This window comes from Sprattus sprattus (genome assembly GCF_963457725.1).
Source record: "Sprattus sprattus genome assembly, chromosome: 9".
In the NCBI taxonomy this organism is placed as follows: domain Eukaryota; kingdom Metazoa; phylum Chordata; class Actinopteri; order Clupeiformes; family Clupeidae; genus Sprattus; species Sprattus sprattus.
Window position 1 is genome coordinate 27,989,804 of NC_137928.1, and position 19,824 is coordinate 28,009,627.

Sequence of the window (19,824 nt, forward strand, 5' to 3'; positions counted from 1 at the left end):
GGAGGGGGCCAAGAGCAAGGCAGGCGGGATAGGAACCAAGGGTCAAGCGACCAGCCGGGTGGACGGCTGAAGAGTCTGGTGGCCGACTGGGTGGACGACCAAGCATGGGCAAAATGTCTGGTGGCTGGCCTGTCGGGTGGCTAAACAGGGGCAGAGTATCTGGTGGTCGGCCCAGTGGGCGGCCGAACAGGGGCAGAGTCTTTGGCGGCAGGCCGGGTGGACGCCCAGAATGAGGCAGGCGACTGGGAGCCTTGTTGGGGGCGAGGAGGTCACGACATGCCACCTCGACCAGGGCAGGAACACCTGGGACGTCTGGGACAGGGGCGCCTGGGGGGCTCGGAACAGGGGAACCTGAGACAGGGGAACCTGAGACAGGGGCAGGGGCACCTGGGACAGGGGCACCTGGGACAGGGACGACTAGGGGGCTTGGGACATGAAAACCAGGAACACTGGAGACAGGTACACGGGTACGTGGGACAGGGGCAGGGATGCCTTGGACCGGGGCAGGGACACCTGGGACAGGGACTGGGACGACTAGGGGGCTTGGGATATGAAAATCAGGAACACTGGAGACAGGGGCGCCTGGGACCGGGGCAGGGACACCTGGGACGCCTGGGACCGGGGCACTCAGGACAGGAGGAGCTGGGGGGCCTGGGACTACAGGCATTGGAGCGCCTGGGACTACAGGCATTGGAGCGCCTGGGACTACAGGCATTGGAGCGCCTGGGACTGCAGGCAAAGGAGCGCCTGTGTCAGCGTCGGCTGGGGCTGCAGGGCTAGCGTAGGCTGGGGCTGCAGGACTAGCGTAGGCTGGGGCTGCAGGGCTAGCGTAGGCTGGGGCTGCAGGGCTAGTGTCGGCTGGGGCTGCAGGGTTAGTGTCGGCTGGGGCTGCAGGGTCAGCGGCAGAGGCTGCAGGGTTGGTGACGGCAGCAGCGGCTGCGGGGTCTTGGTTGGCAGCGGTGGCTGCGGGGTCTGGGTTGGCAGCGGTGGCTGCAGGGTCAGGGTCGGCAGCGGTGGCTGGGAGGTCTGGGTCAGCAATGGCTGGGTCTGCTGTGGCGTAGGCCTCAGTGGCGTCACCATCAGCGACTTCGTCAGAGGTTGCTTCAGGGGCTGTAGCTACGGAGGCTACGTTGAGGACATCAGAGATGGCCTCGGGGGCGGCAGCGTCAAGGGCTGTTTCAGGGGCGGTAGCAACGGAGGCTACGTCGGGTGCGGCAGCGTCAGAGGCTGCTTCAGGGCTACGTCAGGGGCAGCAGTGGCTGTTTCGGGGGCGATAGCAACGGAGGCTACGTCGAGGACATCAGAGATGGCCTCTGGGGCAGCAGCGTCAGAGGCTGCTCCAGGGGCGGTGCGGCAGCGTCAGAGGCTGCTTCAGGGGTGGTAGCAACAGAGGCTACGTCAGGGGCATCCACGGGTGCTTCGGAGGCGGCAGCGCCAGAAGATGCTTCGGAGGCGGTAGCGACGGAGCCTACATTGGGGACATCAGAGATGGCCTCGGGGGCTGCTTCAGGGGTTGTAGCGTAAGAGACTGCTTCAGGAGCGATAGCAGCGGTGGCTACGTCAGGGGCAACCGCAGCTGCTTCGGAGGTGGCAGCGTCAGAGGATGCTTCAGAGACGGTAGCGACGGAGGCTACATCGTGGACATCATAGGCAGCGTAAGAGGCTGCTACGATGGCGACCGAGACTGCATCAAGGGCAGCACGGGCTGCATCGAGGGCAGCAGCGCCAGAGGCTGCTTCGGGGGCGACAGAAGCTGCTTCTAGAGCTGCAGAGGCAGTATCCAGGGCGGCAGAGACTGCTTCAAAGGTGGCAGCCGCAGAGGCTGCTTCGAGGGCGGCAGAGACTGCTTTCATGGTGGCAGCGGTAGAGGTTGCCTCGAGGGTGACAGCGGCAGAGGCTGCTTCGAGGGTAGCCGAGGCGTTGTGAAGGCAGGGGCGAGGATACACGAAACTGCTGCTGAAGCCAGAGTAGTAGTGGTGAGTTGAGCTGGAGAGGAGGAGGGTGCAACGAGGGAATCCCAACAAGACAGGAGCTGTTGGAATTGCGCCGACAGTAGGCTGAAGAGATTCTGGGCCCTTTCCTCTCTCTCCGCCATTCCCCTCATAACACGGCAGATGAAAGTGGATTACTGGTTTAGCATAACTTACCGTGCCGCAAGAACTGCGTCTGAGTCGGCTGAGTTCATCTTTCTGGATGGATCGTACTGTTACGAGTAGGAGGTGATGTGAGAACTCAAACGCACGACTCAGACACAACAGGAGTAGAATGAGAATAAACTTTTACTTTCCCGGGTTCGATACACAGTAAGACAGTCCAACAGCAGGCAAACAAATCCAAAAGGTCAGGGCAAGAGAGAAGTCAAAAATACAGTCCAGGGTTGGCAACACAAGAAAACTTAATTCAATCAATGTGAACACGGAGGAACACGGAGGAACACGGAAGCGATACAAACACGTAACAATAATGACGATCCAGCAACGAGAGACAAGAACACATGGAATATATATACACACACAACAGATAACAAAGGACAGGTGAAGACAATCAAGGCGGGGCAGACAATGAGACACAGGTGGACTAAACTAGGGGAATTAACAGGAACAGATAACGAGGGACAGGTGAGAACAATCAAGGCGGGGGAGACAATGACAGCAACGAGGGCACATGGCATACATAAACAAACACAGGGAAGCCCATGGTGAAAAGCACATGGTTGGGAACAAGGAACCACAATGACACTCAAGGGATACATACAAGGAAACAAGACATACAGAGCACAGACCTTACAGCTATGTTTCTTATTTTCCCCCAGCGCCTTAGTCATTATTGACAGCCACTTTGTCATTACATTTCCTCCATTGGGGGCTATGCATGAAAAATGATCCCTTCAAACGAAAGATGAATTCAACACGAGGACTATTTGAACCCCAAGGATCGTCAGCAGTTGTGGCAATTCATGTATTCGAATGTTAATTAAAAACCCACACAAGCATAAATAACTGGACCTTATCAGAGGCTCCCAAACTCATGATGAATGATTACTTGTGGAAACCCACTTGGCAACGCTGGCTGCCCGTCTACTCGCCAGTTTAGAAACGAGCCACATGAGCTCAGAGGAATTCATCAGAGAAAGAACCTCTGCTCCCGCTAGTCCATGCCGAGGGAAGGCCACTTCCCTGGCGGCCATGTTTGTGACTCCATTGCCTCGTTCTGTGAGGCAGAAGTTGACTTGAGCATGTGTTGACTTTGCACTACTTCTTTAATAAGGAGTCAGCTACTAGTAAGCACCTGTTGAAACCCACATTATCACGGTGTAGAAGCGCTGCTTTTTGCGCAAGATAGACAGCTCCCTCTTAGACTGCAGTGGTTCACTGATGCAAATAGGAAGAGAAGCTCCTGTTCTGAGCCCTGAACTCTGCCTGTCAGCCTCAGCAGGAAAAGTGCCTCTGGTGCACACAACACTACAGCCTCTATCCTCTACTACAGCCTCTATAGCTCAACAGATCCTGTTTCTCAGCTCACCAGATTCTGTTTCTCAGCTCACCAGATCCTCTTTGATGATTTGTTGTTTGTTTATGGAGTTCTGGATTTCTGCTTCTCCGTGGCCCATTCTGGCTACATGGCCCATTCAAAATGCAAGGAGGGATTTCTCCAACAAGCCTGAGCCATCGTGTGAATACTGCTTCTAAGCTCAAGGGTGTTGAACATGTAAAGGGTGAAAATGAAAGGGTCCGCCTTTCAAACTATGGAACTGTAGCGCATCTACTCCTTTCTCCAGTAGAAATTATGCCATGTTTGTTATCCATCATAAGCTACATGGTTTTTCCAGCTCCTCCTTCAGAGGGCTCTATTTGGTTGCAATGAGAAAAGACAGATGCCCTTATTATTCAGTTATTCATGGCTGGAGTGACGGAGGCTTTTTCACAGCATGCATTTTTAATCCCAACACACCAACATCAACAGCTCCCGCATCCGAGGCTGGTACCCCTTCTCTTCCCATCATCTGACTCGAACCCGAGGCTGAGCATGGGCTGGCGCATTCATTCTCTCACTCTTGCACAGATAGGCTCCGGTGACTGCACTGCTGTGTGTCCATGGTGCAGGGAGAGGAAGAGAAAAGGAACAGTATCAGTGAAACTTCCCTCTGGCTGCCAGCCTCACTGCGAAGGGTTTGTGTGTTTGTGTGTGTGTGTGTGTGTGTGTGTGTGTGTGTGTGTGTGTGTGTGTGTGTGTGTGTGTGTGTGTGTGTGTGTGTGTGTGTGTGTGTATGTATGTGGGTGTGGTGCAAGGTTATTATCGTTAACGAAAACTAACGAAAAAACGAAAACGAGGTGTGATTTTTTTGTCGTTAACTGAAATAAAAATAAAACGAGGCTTTATAAAAAAAACGATAACTAACTGAAACTGTATTGTGTCTTTACAAAACTTACTAAAATAAAATAGAATTATAGAGAAAATGTCCTTAGTTTTCGTTTTTGTCAATGTATTTCATAGATTTCATACAAAGCCTAGTAGTCCATTTTCCGCTGTACCACTTTTAAACACGCCCCTCGCCTGCTATTATGCGGCAAAAGTCGGTAGGAAGCGAGAATCCTATTTGGCAGTGACGTGCGGTGTGGTTAGTGTCTGGTGGTGAGGCACTGACTCCTTCAGAGTCAGATATGCAAACACATAGTATCTTATATCACCATTCAATTGGCAGCTTGCACATTGACTACTGGTTGTTTTCCACATCAGCATTCTTTACACAAACATAGGTAAGGTACAAACAGTTAGCAGCTGCTAGCTTGTGATGAACTTGTGTGAATATGCACGTGGAATATGAACTCTTTCATACACAGTTGCACAGGCACCATGAGGGTTTCTTCTTTTTTCCCATAATCATTTGAAGGCGACGATAACATCAGCTAGATAACTAGCTAATTTCATGCAAATTAAACTCCTCCATTTAACTCATTGAGGTTATTATCGGCAAGTGTCTTTAGCTAGCTTATTAGCTAGCGTAGCAACTTCATAACCATAGCAACCAGGAAACACGACTTCAATAGCTGCAATTTAAGTTTATTTTCTCAAAATCATCTCACCAATACAAAGCAGTCTTCGGTTTAGAGTGATCACAACCACTTAAATGGCTTCACATAGACATTAAACAATCCTAAGAGAAATTAAAACTGCAAGCAGTGATGAGCGGGCCTGAGCACGGCGCTGGTCGATGGCAGACGCGCACCGCACAGCCGTCCGTCAAGCGTGGAGTGAGTCGTGAGAATGCCACGTACATCGGCACATCACAACAATACAGCGCAAAGAATAAAGAAAGTGACGTTCATACCACCAACAGGTGGCGCTATAGGCGATTGACATTATGGGCATATATCTGAGTTCAGAACGGGTCCAGCGTCCACCCTATGAAGTTTGGTCAGGATCGGAGAATGTGCAATGTTTCCATCCACCAGCAGGTGGCGCTATAGGTGAGTGGCATTATGGGCATATGTATGCGTTCAGGCCGGGTCCAGCGTCCACCCTATGAAGTTTGGTCAGGATCAGAAAATGTGCAATGTTTCCAACCACCAACAGGTGGCGCTATAGGGGAGTGGCATTATGGGCATATATATGTGTTCAGGCCGGGTCCAGCGTCCACCCTATGCAGTTTGGTGAGGATCGGACAATGCAGGTAGGATTTATAAGTGACTTTGTGGTTTTGGCAAGCACTGGCGAGTCGTAAAAGTTTGAGGGTCTGCCACGCCCACACCTTTGAGAAGTTGAACAATCCCTCAAGACAATTTGATCCCCCATGGCTGAAGAGTATCCTGACCCAGTTTGAAGTCATTCCCATTAAATCTGTAGGAGGAGTTCGATCAGATGCGAGGTATGTAAACAGGCCAAAACGCAGTAAAAACGTACGTTCCATTCAAAATTGCCAACTTCCTGTTGACCTGCCACCATTTCGTCAATACACTTTTTGGTGCGTCTGGGCATGACAAAAAAGTTGGCTGAATTATTTTTTTGCTATGCCAAAATAACCCCAATGCAGAGGGGTATTTGCAATTTCTAGGGGGCGCTACAGAGGCATTTTGCCCCGCCCGAAAATTCCATCAACGCAAAAGTTCTTATAATTCCCGGCATAACATCCCTGCCAAATTTGGTGAGTTTTCCATGGAATATCGTCAAGAATAAAAATAATAAGAAACTATACAATCCCAATAGGTCTTCGCTGCCTACAGCAGCTCAGGCCCTAATAATGTGAAATCAACGCAAGGGCTTACTCTGATATCAATGTAATGTTAGCGAATAAGGGGTGAGAAGCCTCCCCTTCCCCTGGCTAATATTTAGTCTCCGCTGTACGTCCAAAACCAAATCTATTCTTGAGGTTCCAAAAATATTCAAAGCAATTTGGCTTTGAATGTGACTAGTGGATCGAATTTTGTTCTGTCCCATCGTTTCGTTTGAAGATTACCTTTTAGCTCCGGCATTGGTCTCCCATTATTGATCACTTCACATTTTAATTGTAAGTCCACATTTGAGAAATGTTTAAGTTTAGCTATACAATCTTCAATTTTCGCTAGAAGAACAGCAACGGGAGAAAAGGCATATACCCGACCGGTGAGCTCTTGCACGCCCATTTCATTGAGGTAGATGTACTGTTTCCACTCCGTGTTTTTTCACTGCGCTTTTATGTCAGATCAGCAAGACTAAATAGGTTCTACGCATGCGCTCAACCCAGTTTGTGATCGATTGCGCAATCTGAGTTGAGGCACAGCTCGTCCCCGCCTCGCTGTTTCCCTACTGTTTGTACAGGACATGCGCAAATTCAGCGATTTTGATTATAAAATTTCGAATCATAAAGGAATTACATTTATTGCACAGATCAGAAGAAAAATATTTATATATGCCTGCCCCGCCCCCACTGACCGCACGTCCCTGTCATAGATGTCAATGTATTTCATACTATATCTATTTTAGTACACGCCCCTCGTCTTAAATCATGGTGGCCAAAGTCGGGAGAAGGCCACAAAGTCTGGGATTACTTTGATTATGAATGTGTCGAAAATAAAAGCAAGTGCCTTGCAATGGAAAATGGAAAGATATGTGTTGTATTTATCAAGGGGAAAAATCCCACAAATCATGTGTGGCTCATGAATGGGTTTAATACATGCTGTTCACATGGCTATTGCATCTTGTGTAGACTGTTTACATATTTGTACCCATATCTACATTTTATTTTCTGTTGTTGATGTTGTGTCCAGTGGACATGTTCTGGTTAATGACATAAACACACTGACTGACACAAATTTCATAGTTGTCGTTTGTGGATGGCTGTTCATCTGTTCTAAATACCTTTTTTAATGGTATGTTTTGTTTGTATCTACAATTCATTTTGAGCAGATTGTTTTGAAAGCTCCTCCAAGGGCTATCCCAGAGCACACAGCGAAACCAGCTCGGGAATTTTCAAAAAAACATGGCTGCTTGAAGTGAGGAATGTTTAACATGAATAAAGCTACACAACTTTTTATATGTTTATAATGACTCGGTTTGATCTGAAATGTGCTACACGAACGATGCAGAGTATTGTAGGTCTTAACTGAAGCTTTCAAACAGTAGTTTTAGGTTACAGCTAGCGCGTATGCCACCACTTCATTGGATTATATGGTAGCTTGCTAGGACTAGCCTGACTCCATGCATGTGTACAGATAACTTTATTATCCACGAATTACGTTTGATATCTGTGAATGACAGCACTTGCTTTGGAGACATCGATCCGTGCTTTACATGTACCATCCACAAAACAATTACGACAGTCTTGTTTAGTGCTCTATACAGTCGTATACTGTATATATTTGCAACCGTAATTGAAACTTTTTTTAAATCGCTAGTTTCATAGCTCATACAGTCACGCATGTCTACAGATAACTTATCCGCGAATTCCGTTTGATATCTGTTAATGACAGCACTTGTTTGAAGACATCGACCTGTGCTTTATTCTCTCTCTCTCTTTCTTTTTTTTCTCTCTCACAGAGAGCCTGTACCGCCATGGCCGCCGCCGATGCCACCCCCAGAGCAGCATTGATGGCCTGGAGGATATTGAGGTAGATTCCCCCACACTACAGCACACTCATGGCCTGGAGGATATTGAGGTAGATTCCCCCACACTACAGCACACTCATGGCCTGGAGGATATAGAGGTAGATTCCCCCACACTACAGCACACTCATGGCCTGGAGGATATTGAGGTAGATTCCCCCACACTACAGCACACTCATGGCCAACAATGCTTGTAATCTAAACTGTCCTGTTTTGCTAACTGTAAACAGGCTTTTTAAAAGATGGGCTGTGGAAATGAAGTGGGACTGTTTGCTGACTTGCTGTATGTACTTATAGTTCAGCCTGTGCTGGAGTCAGTCTCTCACAGCTGGGCTCTGTCCTTGTGCTACAAACAGAACTCTCTAGAAAAAGCACTCCTCTTGCCCTCACTTGAGCTTTGATGTTTCATCCTGACTTCACCTCTTCTCCTCTAACCCCCAGAGGAAGTGTAAGACTGAGGTTCTGATCTTGCTGGTGCACGGCGGGAACATCCTGGACACGGCCGGTGGTGACCCGGGCACCAAGGCGGGCGACGCGAGCACGCTGGCATCGGTGCTGGAGAAGGTGTCCAGGGCCCACTTCCAGGCAGCTGCAGAACATGTGCTCATCAAGATGGTGCCCTGCCCAGTGGTGTGCGCCAAAGCCTTTTCTCTCGTCTCCAAGTGAGTGATAAAGGGAAGACTTATAGTGTGTGTGTGTGTGTGTGTGTGTGTGTGTGTGTGTGTGTGTGTGTGTGTGTGTGTGTGGGTGAGTGTGTGTCTGGCCATATCCTCAGGAGCATTTGTAACAGAAGGTGACACTATATATAGATATAGTTTTGTTGATTAGATATATTGATGTGTTTGGATGGAGAAGAATGCCTCGCTCTCAGCAGCCATTAACAGCTTGTCCTATATATTCCTTAAGGTGGTCTGATTTAAGACTTTAAGCCGGGTGCTTTCTGTGTGTATCATGGAATTCAGGAGCACATGGTGAGCTGGTTGGAACAAGTGCATTTGTTTGGCAGCCATACTTACTCAGGCTAATCAGTGGGACTGCCATTAGTGGGCAGCAGATGGCAGCGAAGATCTCCCCGCTGGAGTCAAATGCCTTGGCCAGACGGAGATGGCGCAGTGGCAGCGCTGATGAAGGTTAAACAGAGGAGAGAATTGCCCTCAGCATTTAGGAAGAGAACAAACACACCGCCGGAAAGACGCTGCCGCGCTAATTAGCATGCCAACAACATAAAATACAACATCAACAGCAAGCGGATTATAAAATTCATAACCTTTATGGCTACAGTTCTCCTCTCCTTTTTAATTGTCTTTTTTAAACAGTGCAAACCTCTGTAGACACTTTCCCGGCAGGCCGACATGAAAGAGCATCGATTCACAAGCAATCTATTAATTGCCTGGCTGTTCCTGCCTTTCTCTGGGGCTCAGAAAAGACAGAGTGATGGAGCACTGTGTTTACCTAACTAACTACCTCCGCACCGTCTCTCTCTCTCCCCGTCTCTTCTGTGATGGCGCCTCTTGACAAGGTTATGGGGGGGTGGGAGGGGGACGACAGCGGAGCAGATATCTTGCCAGGGCCGGTTGATGCGGTAGCGAGCACATGCACACCTGCACCGGATCCACTATGGGCGCCCTGGTATCCGTGCACTCCCAGATTTGCGCGGCGTATGAATCTCCTTTTGATCACCACAGGTAATGAAGGCTTAGGGGAGCTGTAGGACCTGTTCAGTTCCTTTTGACGGTGGGCCGCTTCAGACCCCATGCAGCAGGAGAGAAAGCTGGCGGCTCAGGCTTTTATCCCTGCATCCGGCCTCCACACACAAATACCCCTCTAATTAAAATGGAGGCTGACTGTGTGTGCAAGGTCTGGCCAATCATATGCACTATTTTGAGATGGTTTTGATGAGTCATTACAAACATTTAAGGTGCTTTGCTGATTTCATTAGATGTTGTGATCTTTTGGCTAGAAGGCATCGGTGTAAATGGTGAAGAGGGAAATAAAAAGAGAAAGAAGCAAAGCAAAAAAGGGACTGTTAATCGGAGGGTTAGCAGAACTAAATGTTGTGTCCTCAGCAGTTTGATTTCTGCCTTGTTGAATCTCTCCATGAAGGAAATTTGAAAAGAAAGACATCCTTTGGGAGCACAGCAGGGCTGAGTTACGGACACATCTCTCAATTCCCTGCTCTCTGACGGCCAAAACTCATGCATAAGAGCTCCCCCTCTTTCTCTGACACATACACATAAACACAGATAAACTAGTCCACATAAACACTCTGTCACACACACTCATGCGGACACACTCAAACAAGCCCACATTATCATGCTGTGGCACATATTCTCCAGCTCCCATGTAATTTAAACAGAGCAGCCTTCTGTAGACTCAGTGGCAGGAGAGAGGCGTCGCGACCCTGTTTATTTGCATGCCAATCAACAGTGACAACAACAATAACAACAACAACAGCAGCATTAAAGGAGTACGCATTGGGGAGGGAGGAGAAGATTGGCGGCACGGAGCAGCACATTTAATCTGCTGTGGACGGCCAGCTTGTGGCGGTGAGAGCCAGCGAGGGGTGGAGGAGTGAGACGTGACGCAGGCTACCTAAGACAGCCGGCCGCCCGCAGCAAACAGGGCCACTGCTGGAGGACCACAGCACAGCAGCCTCACAGGATGCCCACTCCCTTCCTCCATCGCTCCCTCCCTCCCTCCATCGTTCCCTCCCTCCCTCTCACCCTTGCTCCCTTGCCGTGTGAAAGCAGTTTCATGCAAATATATGAACATAGGTATACACACACACACACACACACACACACACACACACACACACACACACACACACACACAAATATGGGCCATTCTACCGAATTTGTGTAATATGCAGTCCCTCAACAATAAAAACTATTTACAAAACAATTAGGTATTTAGGCATAGATATTTAATTAGAAAATGTTATGGTCTATATAAACCCAATGCATTACATGAGATAGTGTTAAGCTAAATATGTACAAAATCATCATTTATAGGGTACTTTCTATTGGGAAGTAGCTGTCCCCAACCCTGACACCTAGATTTCAATGCCTTTAAATAACACTTTTTATTTTTTTTTTTTTTTTTTCAATGATTTAATTTCAAAGATCTTTATGATTGGGTTGAAACAGAACTTGGAATATTTAGATTTATTGTGGGTTTAATTTTTAAATCAATTTACTATACTCAAAAAATCATGTCCCTAGTTTTCATGTCACTACCGAAACACAAGAGTTTTAGTCCATTGGCTGAGCCTGTGTTTTAGCCACGACTCTGCATTTTTGACCATGCAGTGACACTGCATCTCTGTCCCTCATGATTGAATGGTAAGTAGCTTAATCCCATAGTTTTTATATAAATGTGTTCCAAAGTCTAAAAATCGACGTGTAACCTTAAGAATTGTCACTACCGAAACGCATGTTTTCTTCAATTAAATAAACCTTTTGGGGTTTCATGGAAAATCTTGTGTTTGTATGTGTGTTCACCTCTTCAAAGATGTGTTTGCAAGCTCTGTGCTTGCTAGAATTCTTTATTTATACTTAAAGTTAGCTAGAATTGTCACTACCAAAACTGTCACTACCGAAACATATGGTAGTGACCAGATGATTTCGGTAGTGACAAAATTAAATGGTAAGTAGTTCAATCCCATAATTTTTAAATAAATGTGTTGTGTGGACTAAAGGGCGTCCCAGAGCACCTTTTGGATGATTTTGGGAGAGAAATTAACATCCATCCAACAGTGCAGTCACTACCGAAACAGTGCAGTCACTACCGAAACAGATAAATTGGACTTGAAAATTAGGTAAAAAATTAATTTCTATGGATTTCATTGTGAAAACCTTCAAGAAATATTTGTAAAAATACTCTTCAGAGAAGGGAAGGAAACACAATCTGAACAGGTCAATAATAATACTTTTTTACTATAGTAAATGTTATGTTTCGGTAGTGACAATTTTTGGAAGAGGAAAAACATTCCAACACATTCTGAAAATACAATATAAAACTTGACTGTTCTTTTACTAGATATGTGTACTTTAGATATGGTACAATATACATACGGACAAAGTTTTGGGAATAAACCATAAAAAAATTCTAAATATATCCGACATGACTTTGCATCAATTCGGTAGAATGGCCCATATATGAACATAGGTATACACAGACATACACACACACACACACCACACACACTAGAGGCTGGATACCAAATTGTGAGAAAACAGAAAATTCAGAAAAAGTATTTCCTATATTTTAAAAATACAAAATACATGTATTGTATTTTGTTACATTTTCTGGCAACAGTATTTTGTATTTTATTTTGATACATTTATTTGAGGGGTATTTTGTATTTTGTATCAAAATACATTTTGATGTATTTTTGCCCATCTCTGCTCACAGGATGCCCATTCCCTCCCTCCCTCCATCGCTCCCTCCCTCTCACCCTCGCTCCCTTGCCGTGTGAAAGCAGTTTCATGCATTGTTTGCAGTCTTCCAAGTTAATAGCTCTTCAGTGTTTCTCTTCTGTGCTCCCTCTTTCCTGGGTGACACAAGAGGTTAAGATGCCATGTATTGGCGTACGGCAAGGTATAAAGTGTGTAAGCGTGTGTGTGTGTGTCTATGTCAGAAAGAGAGAGAGTGTGTGTGTGTGTGTTAGTGCGAGTGTGTGTGTGTGTGTGTGTGTGTGTGTGTGTGTGTGTGTGTGTGTGTGTGTGTGTGTGTGTGTGTGAGTGAGAGAGTGTTTGATAATGAGAGGCTGACGTGGTGGCTCACAGAGGCACACCTGTAGATGAAAGCAAGTGCAGCCGTGCTTCGCCTTCACCGCACGGTATGGCACATCCAATTAGAGTTTTGACAGCGAAGGCTTCTGTATCGATCCACTCGCAGTCGCACCACAGTGGCGCAATGATCTCCTACGTGACTATCGAAGCAGTAATGAATTATTGCTCAAAGCCAGAGACAGCGCTCCTCAATGCTCAAATACTGACAGGGAGAGCGTGAGAGTTCGTTCCCAGGTCTCCAGAAGGAATTACATCACATTAGGAGAGCGTGAGAGTTCATTCCCAGGTCTCCAGAAGGGATTACATCACATTAGGAGAGCGTGAGAGTTCGTTCCCAGGTCTCCAGAAGGGATTACATCACAGGGGGAGAGAGCGTGAGAGTTCGTTCCCAGGTCTCCAGAAGGGGTAACGTCACAGGGGGTCTCTGATCTGAAGTGGAGGTCACACAGGAGGCCTCTCATTACTCCTGGCTGAGGGGGATGCACCATGGCTAATCTCTCTGTAATTAGGACCTGCTCCCACACACACACACACACACACACACACACACACACACACACACACACTCCCTCAGCGCCCAATGCATCTCTACTCATTTAGACCAGGGCAAAATGTTTGTGCTGTAAAACCCACCATTAAGTCACAAGTGCAGCAATTAGTTTAGCCTCATCTGGAGCGTCGCTTATCTGCCCTGTGTTGGGCTGTGCCGTTCCGGCTGGGCAGCGGCGGTGGGGGAGGGAAGGGGATATTGATGAGTTCTCAAGGTGGGGCCATCTTGTGTGGGCCTGGAGAGACTGCAGAGGGCTTTATCTGATTCCTTGCCCTTATCACCTGCCTGTCACACCCAATAGGTAGAGAGCTTCCTATTATAATGACAGGCTCCTCTCGCTCTCGCTCTCTATCCCTGGGCTCACACAAATATGATGGAATACAGCGGAGGATGAGAGCTATTTCTGGACGTTTGTCGAATACAAATAAGAATTAATCAAATCTGATCAATATCTTGCCTGCTGGAACTCGTCTCGGCAGGTGTTTTCAGTGCTTCTGTTCTGCTTGCATGCTTAATGCTCGGGGAGGGCTCAGGCTAACAAAAGGTGTTACAAAAACCCATCTCCCATAACCACTCCAGCATGTGTGCCTCTTTGAGCTCTGACGAGTGTAAACACTTGTCCCACAGGAAGTGAGCAGCGACCGCAACACCACCGAGATCTGGCCGCAGCATCTGCTGTGGGAAAAGGAGGTTTTTGAAGCTTCCTCCTGCTCTTTGAAAAAGTTTAGTCCTCACTACTACTCTGGGGCCAGCCTCCCCGGCCGCTGACTCACCGGTGTACATTTCTAAAGAGAACACGGATGCCAAACGGGGTCAGCGGGAACAGCGGCAGCGCCGTCTGGTTGAGGTGACTCACCGAGGCAACAACACCGCCAAGGCAGCAAGGGAGACGTATGGTGAAAATGTGCCGTTTTGTGCCATAGTGAGGTAAACACTTGCGACAATGGTTAAATGGTTAAATGGCTGGCGGTGTGAGTGTGTCTTTGGCAAAGTCCCAGGCTGAGCCACCACTATGTGTGTGTGTGTTGACGGAGGGGCACTGCAGCTGTTGGGGACGCCTCATTAGCTCCATGGCCTCTTTATCTGCCGCTGTCTGCCACAGCCTTCCTTAATGAGGAGAAGAGATAGGTCTGAAAATAGCCCATGATATGCCGCTGTTCCTTTCCATTAATGGCTAATACGGCTCCTTCCACGCCAAGAGCATCAAGCTAAATGACGTGAAACAACCTTTTGTGTCGAAAATGAAATTGTATGAGACTGGGATATAATTGGAGATGGGTTGTTTTGATGACTGTGCTGGAACTCAGAGTATCAAGATGCCTACAAAGTGCTTACTGGGTCTGCTCCCACCTACCTAAATGCTCTTGTAAGGGCAAATGTCACACCCAGGACGCTGCGCTCATCCAGTGAGCGTCGTCTGGCACTGCCCCCAGTGCAAGCAAGGCAATCCAGACTATTCTCAGTTGTAGTTCCACGTTGGTGGAACGACCTGCCTAGCACTACCAGAGCAGGAGCGTCCCTCCCTACCTTTAAGAAACTCTTGAAGACCCAACTCTTCAAAGAGCACCTCTCTTCCTAAACTGGCACCTTGGCTCAACCTGCACTTAAGCAGCAACAGGCCCGCACTTCTTTTTTTTTATTCTTTCTATGTCGTTTTATAAGCAATATTTATGGTTACACCAGGTTTTTTAATGCTCTTAGCTTGATTGTTCTCCCTTGTACGTCGCTTTGGACAAAAGCGTCTGCTAAATGACTAAATGTAAATGTAATGTAAATGGGACATGGTGGACACAGTGATGGGATTTACTAAAGACTGGATGGTCCAAATCATGCTCAGTAAGCTGTCACTGCTTTCTGACTGTATCTTTGCCATGTGGAGACGGCCATTGGCAGTCCTGCCAGCCTTGGGGAAGTTGAGCACTGAAGTGCTGGGGGTGCATCAAACAAGATTCAGGTTCTTTTTTAAATCTCGCCCCTGTTGTCAGCTCTCCAGTGCAATATGTTTGCATGGTTTCCCTCTGCCTTTCCTTTTGCCAATGTATAATTTGAGTCTATCTGACGACAGCAGTGCCGCTTTCTGCAGCTGGCATTGGTTTGCATGTGCACTGGCTGAATTAGCCCAGACCGCAGGGATAAAAACCAAGGCACAATTTTCAGCGCTCAATGTGTGCTCCTTGAACTTGCTCCTGTTGCGAGGTTTGCTTAATTGAGCAGGGGGCCATGTTGGTGAGGCTCGTTATGGTAATGCCCCTGTGTCTCGCCGTGGGGGTGGGGGGTTGTAGTGGGGGCTAGCAGGGTTGGCTGGGGCGTGGGTGGACCTGGTGTAAACATGACAGGAGGACAGGAGAGCGAGCTGCCCTCCACTCTGCCCCGGGTACGCCCTTACAGCACCGTGCCAGGCGCTCCGCCCTCTGGCAGGGGGGCTCAGTGTGCCATCTGTGGCCAGGGGGGCGCCCAGACAGAGAGGAGGAGGTGCAGGATGGCTCTGCTTCACTGGCACACGCCGTTTGATGAGCACCTACCGCTTCTGCTCATTTCTTGCAAAATAGGCCATTCTTTTTTTGTAAGTAATATGGGGCTTTGTAGAAGCATTGGGTTTGAAGTGGTATCGCCGGTATCAGCTGCTCCAGCATATGTGTGTTTCCACTTTGTGTCTGTCTGTCTCTCTCTCTCCTTCCCTCTTGTCCTTGCTCTGAAACACGTCCCCCTCAGCTGCTATTTATCCAAAAATAAAAGCGTGGAAGACGGCGACGCTTGACTTAACCACGCGACTTATCATCAGTTCACCTGAGGAACCTCAGCCTTCCTCGTCTCCACTCGGTAATGGCGACTTGTCTGACGTGGCGACTGCTGGGGAGTACGTCTCGCTGGTGGACTGAGTTATTGCTGTGCTCCCTGCCCCCTGCCTGGCCTAGGCTCACAGTCTCACGGCCTTCACCGTGGTCGATGCCTGGGTGTGGGGACTGCGGCAGTATTGTAGCCTGGGTGAGACGGGTGGTGCCATGTGCTCTAATCAGAAAGATTGATAGTGTGGGGCTTGGCACAGCTGACCAAGGAGAGAGCGGTGGGGCCAGGCAATCCTTCACTTAGACAATACCCCCCCCCTCCCACACACACACACACCCATTCCCTCTACATGCACACACACACACACACACACCCATTCCCTCTACACATACACACACACACACACACACACACATACAGTAATCTCTCTCTCTCTCTGTCTCTGTGTGTGAGGGAGAGACAGACACACAAACACACCTCATCCATCTCTCCTGACTCCCACACAAACCCACGGCTAAGAGACTGTCACTCCTGGTGCTTCTCTTGCACACATTGTCCCTCACTTCTCACCGGTGGCTGCTGCAGGCGGACTGGTGTCTAAAAACAGGAGACAGAGCTCTGGGGCCGCTGCCAGTACAGCTCCGCTCAGCACTGCCTGCCAAGCTGCCTGCCAAGCTGCCTCATCCGCAGAGGAGGCAAAAAGTCACGCTGACGGCCACCGAGATCGTCTGATTCATGGGTTTGTTTGCCAAGGCACTTTATTGATGCCGAAATAAAATATGCCTCCTTGTTTGAAGTTCTTGGCCAAGTGCCCCGTGCCACAGGGCTGTCTGCCAGCAGGCTCATTTTAATTACGGCAAATAATTACCCAGTGTGACCCCTAATCAGGGACCCATCACCAATACTGTACGGAGGATGATTGGTTCTGGTTTTACACCCAAGTGGTATTAGTGTGAATGTATGTATATTGAATGTCCTAGAAATACATGATGAAATATATATTTCATGTCTTTTATATTTGTCTTGCTGTTGGATTTGAATAGGAGCTAAACATATTGATGCTGAAGCTAAACCTTCATATAGGTTGTACAATCCTTTTGATATGACAAATCACAAATGAAGGGTGATTTTGCCCAATAATTGATCTACTTCACTGTTCCACATCCTGGACCTGAGCCACTAGTCTACATAGGCATTAAATAATTGACATGTTTTGGAATGACTGATCAATCTCTATCGTGTTTGCAGCCAGTAGTCTCAGACCCACTGGGAGAGTCAGTCAATCAGTATGATAATTGATCACAGCTGAATTCCTCCATAAATCCTGTTTCAAGCTTGTCTGGGAATTCCCTGCCCCTTCACTGCATTCCATTTGCTCAGTTGGTCTGGCCAACTACTCATTAGCGATCCACTTCACTCACGTAATTGGACACGCCTTTAACCAATCAGACCAACGATACTATACAACGATACAACGATCAGTAATAAAGCAAACACATATTTTTTCTGTATGAATTGTTCCAGGGCAAGTTTCTGTTTTGTTTTCAAAGAAAACTTGCCTTATCGAAGTTTTGCGGTGCTTCGGCGGCCACCATGTCCAATGTTTAAAAACTCTCCGTGCAGTAGATTTTGTAACGTAGCTGTGGTAAGTTTAAAACCGCCAATGGCGCGCCAGGTAGCCAAAAGCCAGTTTGTGATTGGCTCCAAGGATTCTGGAACTCTTGAAATGAACGGCTATCCGAAGTTGACCAGACCCACTGCAGAGGCAAAATCAATTTGGCCGGAAGAAGTGGGGCGGGACTTCCCAGACTAGTTTCAAGCTCTAGTCGATATGACAATCCATGTGGTAAGTGATTATGGACGAATGTAGAAAACACTAATAATGACAGGGCCTATCAATTCTCTCTGTGTCACTAATCAGTTTGACAGTTGATTACATCTTGACTTGTCTCTGTGTCCCCACACTGAACCCCTACCCCTACACCTGCACCTGTTATCTATGACAGTATGAATAATGGAGTCTTCACCTCATCATGTCTCCATCAGCTTGAACCCGTACAGCTATGACGAGAGCTGCGTGTCTAGCAGTGTGGACCACCTCCCTCTGGCCGCACTCCCGCTCCTCGCCATCGCCACCCCGCACTACCAGGACGCCGTGGCCACAGTCATCGCTCGTGCCAACCAGGTCTACCACAGCTTCCTGCAGTCCCCAGACGGCGAGGGCTTCAACGGCCAGGTGCCCCCGCCTCCCTTATTTAAAGAAAGAAAGAGAGAATAGATATGAGGTGCAAAGGCACCTGGTTCCCCCTCCACTGCTGAAAGGACTCTAACGGGGCTGGGCTGAGTCATCTGTTATGAGTCATCCCAAACCAGGCAGAGGGGGTCTCCAGTCTCCCACGTGCTACAGATAATCAGGAGTAAATGATTTTGGGAGGAAGTAGCCTGGACATTAGTGTTCTCTGTGTGTGTGTGTGTGTGTGTGTGTCAGGCCTGCGTAAATCTGTAAATCTGTTGTTTCCTCCGAGGACTAAGTCTAAGACTGTATGTCACACACACTTATACCAGAGACTGGGAATTCCATGCCACTGTGATAAGGCACTGGTGATTTAATCAGCCCCATCCGACTCTGAGGAGAGAGTATTTATGTCTAGGACCGCATCGTAAGGCTAGCATTAGCAGTCGACAGCATTAAAAGCGGTTTAGGCTTTGTGGTGTGGGAGATGTTGAAGGAGCCTGTGCACACACCATCACCCACATCAAACACTGTTAGAGGCTCAGGGCCTGATTTACTAACATTGTGACCGCAGCTTAAAATGCGCCTTTACCAAGGCGCACAATACCGCTCAGTGTTTTTCCGCATTTTCCGTGGTATTTATCAAACAAGATCCGCGCTGGGCACTCTGTGCTTACTCCGCCCTTTAGGGCCTGATTTACTAACATTGCGACCGCATTATTTAGCGCACCGTTAAAAGACGGGAGAAATGGCCTGCAAGTTACTGCCACCATGGAGATTCGAGGAAGAGAAAATGAAGGTTCAGCGAAGAGGAGATAGATATATTGGTTCACGTTCGCTCAATCACTGAACCTGATTCAATGTGCGCGCTGTTATATTGTTGTTCTGCCCGCCGTCACCTACAGCGAGATGTTTAAAAGAACAGGATTATAAAGAATATGCTATTATTGGCATTAATGCATAAACTGTCTATTATAACAATATAGATGTGTACATGGCGAGATTAATAATTTCTACAAGGGACATGGGTTCACTACAATATATCCCCACTGAAACAAATACATTTACCAAGTAGCCAGGCCTCTCCAAAATCCCCGTTGCTCAATCTTGGATAGATGGCACTATTCCGGAAGATAAAACTGTCAGATCCAGGGTATTTGGCTACCACGTTAGTAATGGTCATGTTGGCATCACATATGACCTGGACATTCATTGAATATGTGTGCTTTCTGTTTCGGTAAATGTGTTCGTGGATTGAAGGTGGGACTGTTTGGATGTGGGTGCAATCAATGGCTCCAATTACGTTCGGAAATTTCAAAAAAAGTCCTGTTTGATGTCTCTAATTTCAGCTATGGCAGTGGGTGAATATTTGGCTGAGG

At 47.8% G+C, this 19,824-nt stretch overlaps 1 protein-coding gene across 1 annotated transcript in view; it reads left to right on the top strand.

Moving 5' to 3' along the window:
- The window catches only part of LOC308370419 (membrane-associated phosphatidylinositol transfer protein 3-like), a gene marked incomplete at its 5' end in the record, with an annotated part of 96,847 nt that overhangs the window by 41,761 nt on the left and 35,262 nt on the right, over positions 1-19,824 (top strand). The window contains 3 exons of the mRNA XM_080845071.1: positions 8,014-8,084; positions 8,521-8,741; positions 18,259-18,448. Coding sequence (XP_080701197.1) covers positions 8,014-8,084; positions 8,521-8,741; positions 18,259-18,448 — 482 coding nt within the window. The remainder of the gene's footprint in view (positions 1-8,013; positions 8,085-8,520; positions 8,742-18,258; positions 18,449-19,824) is intronic.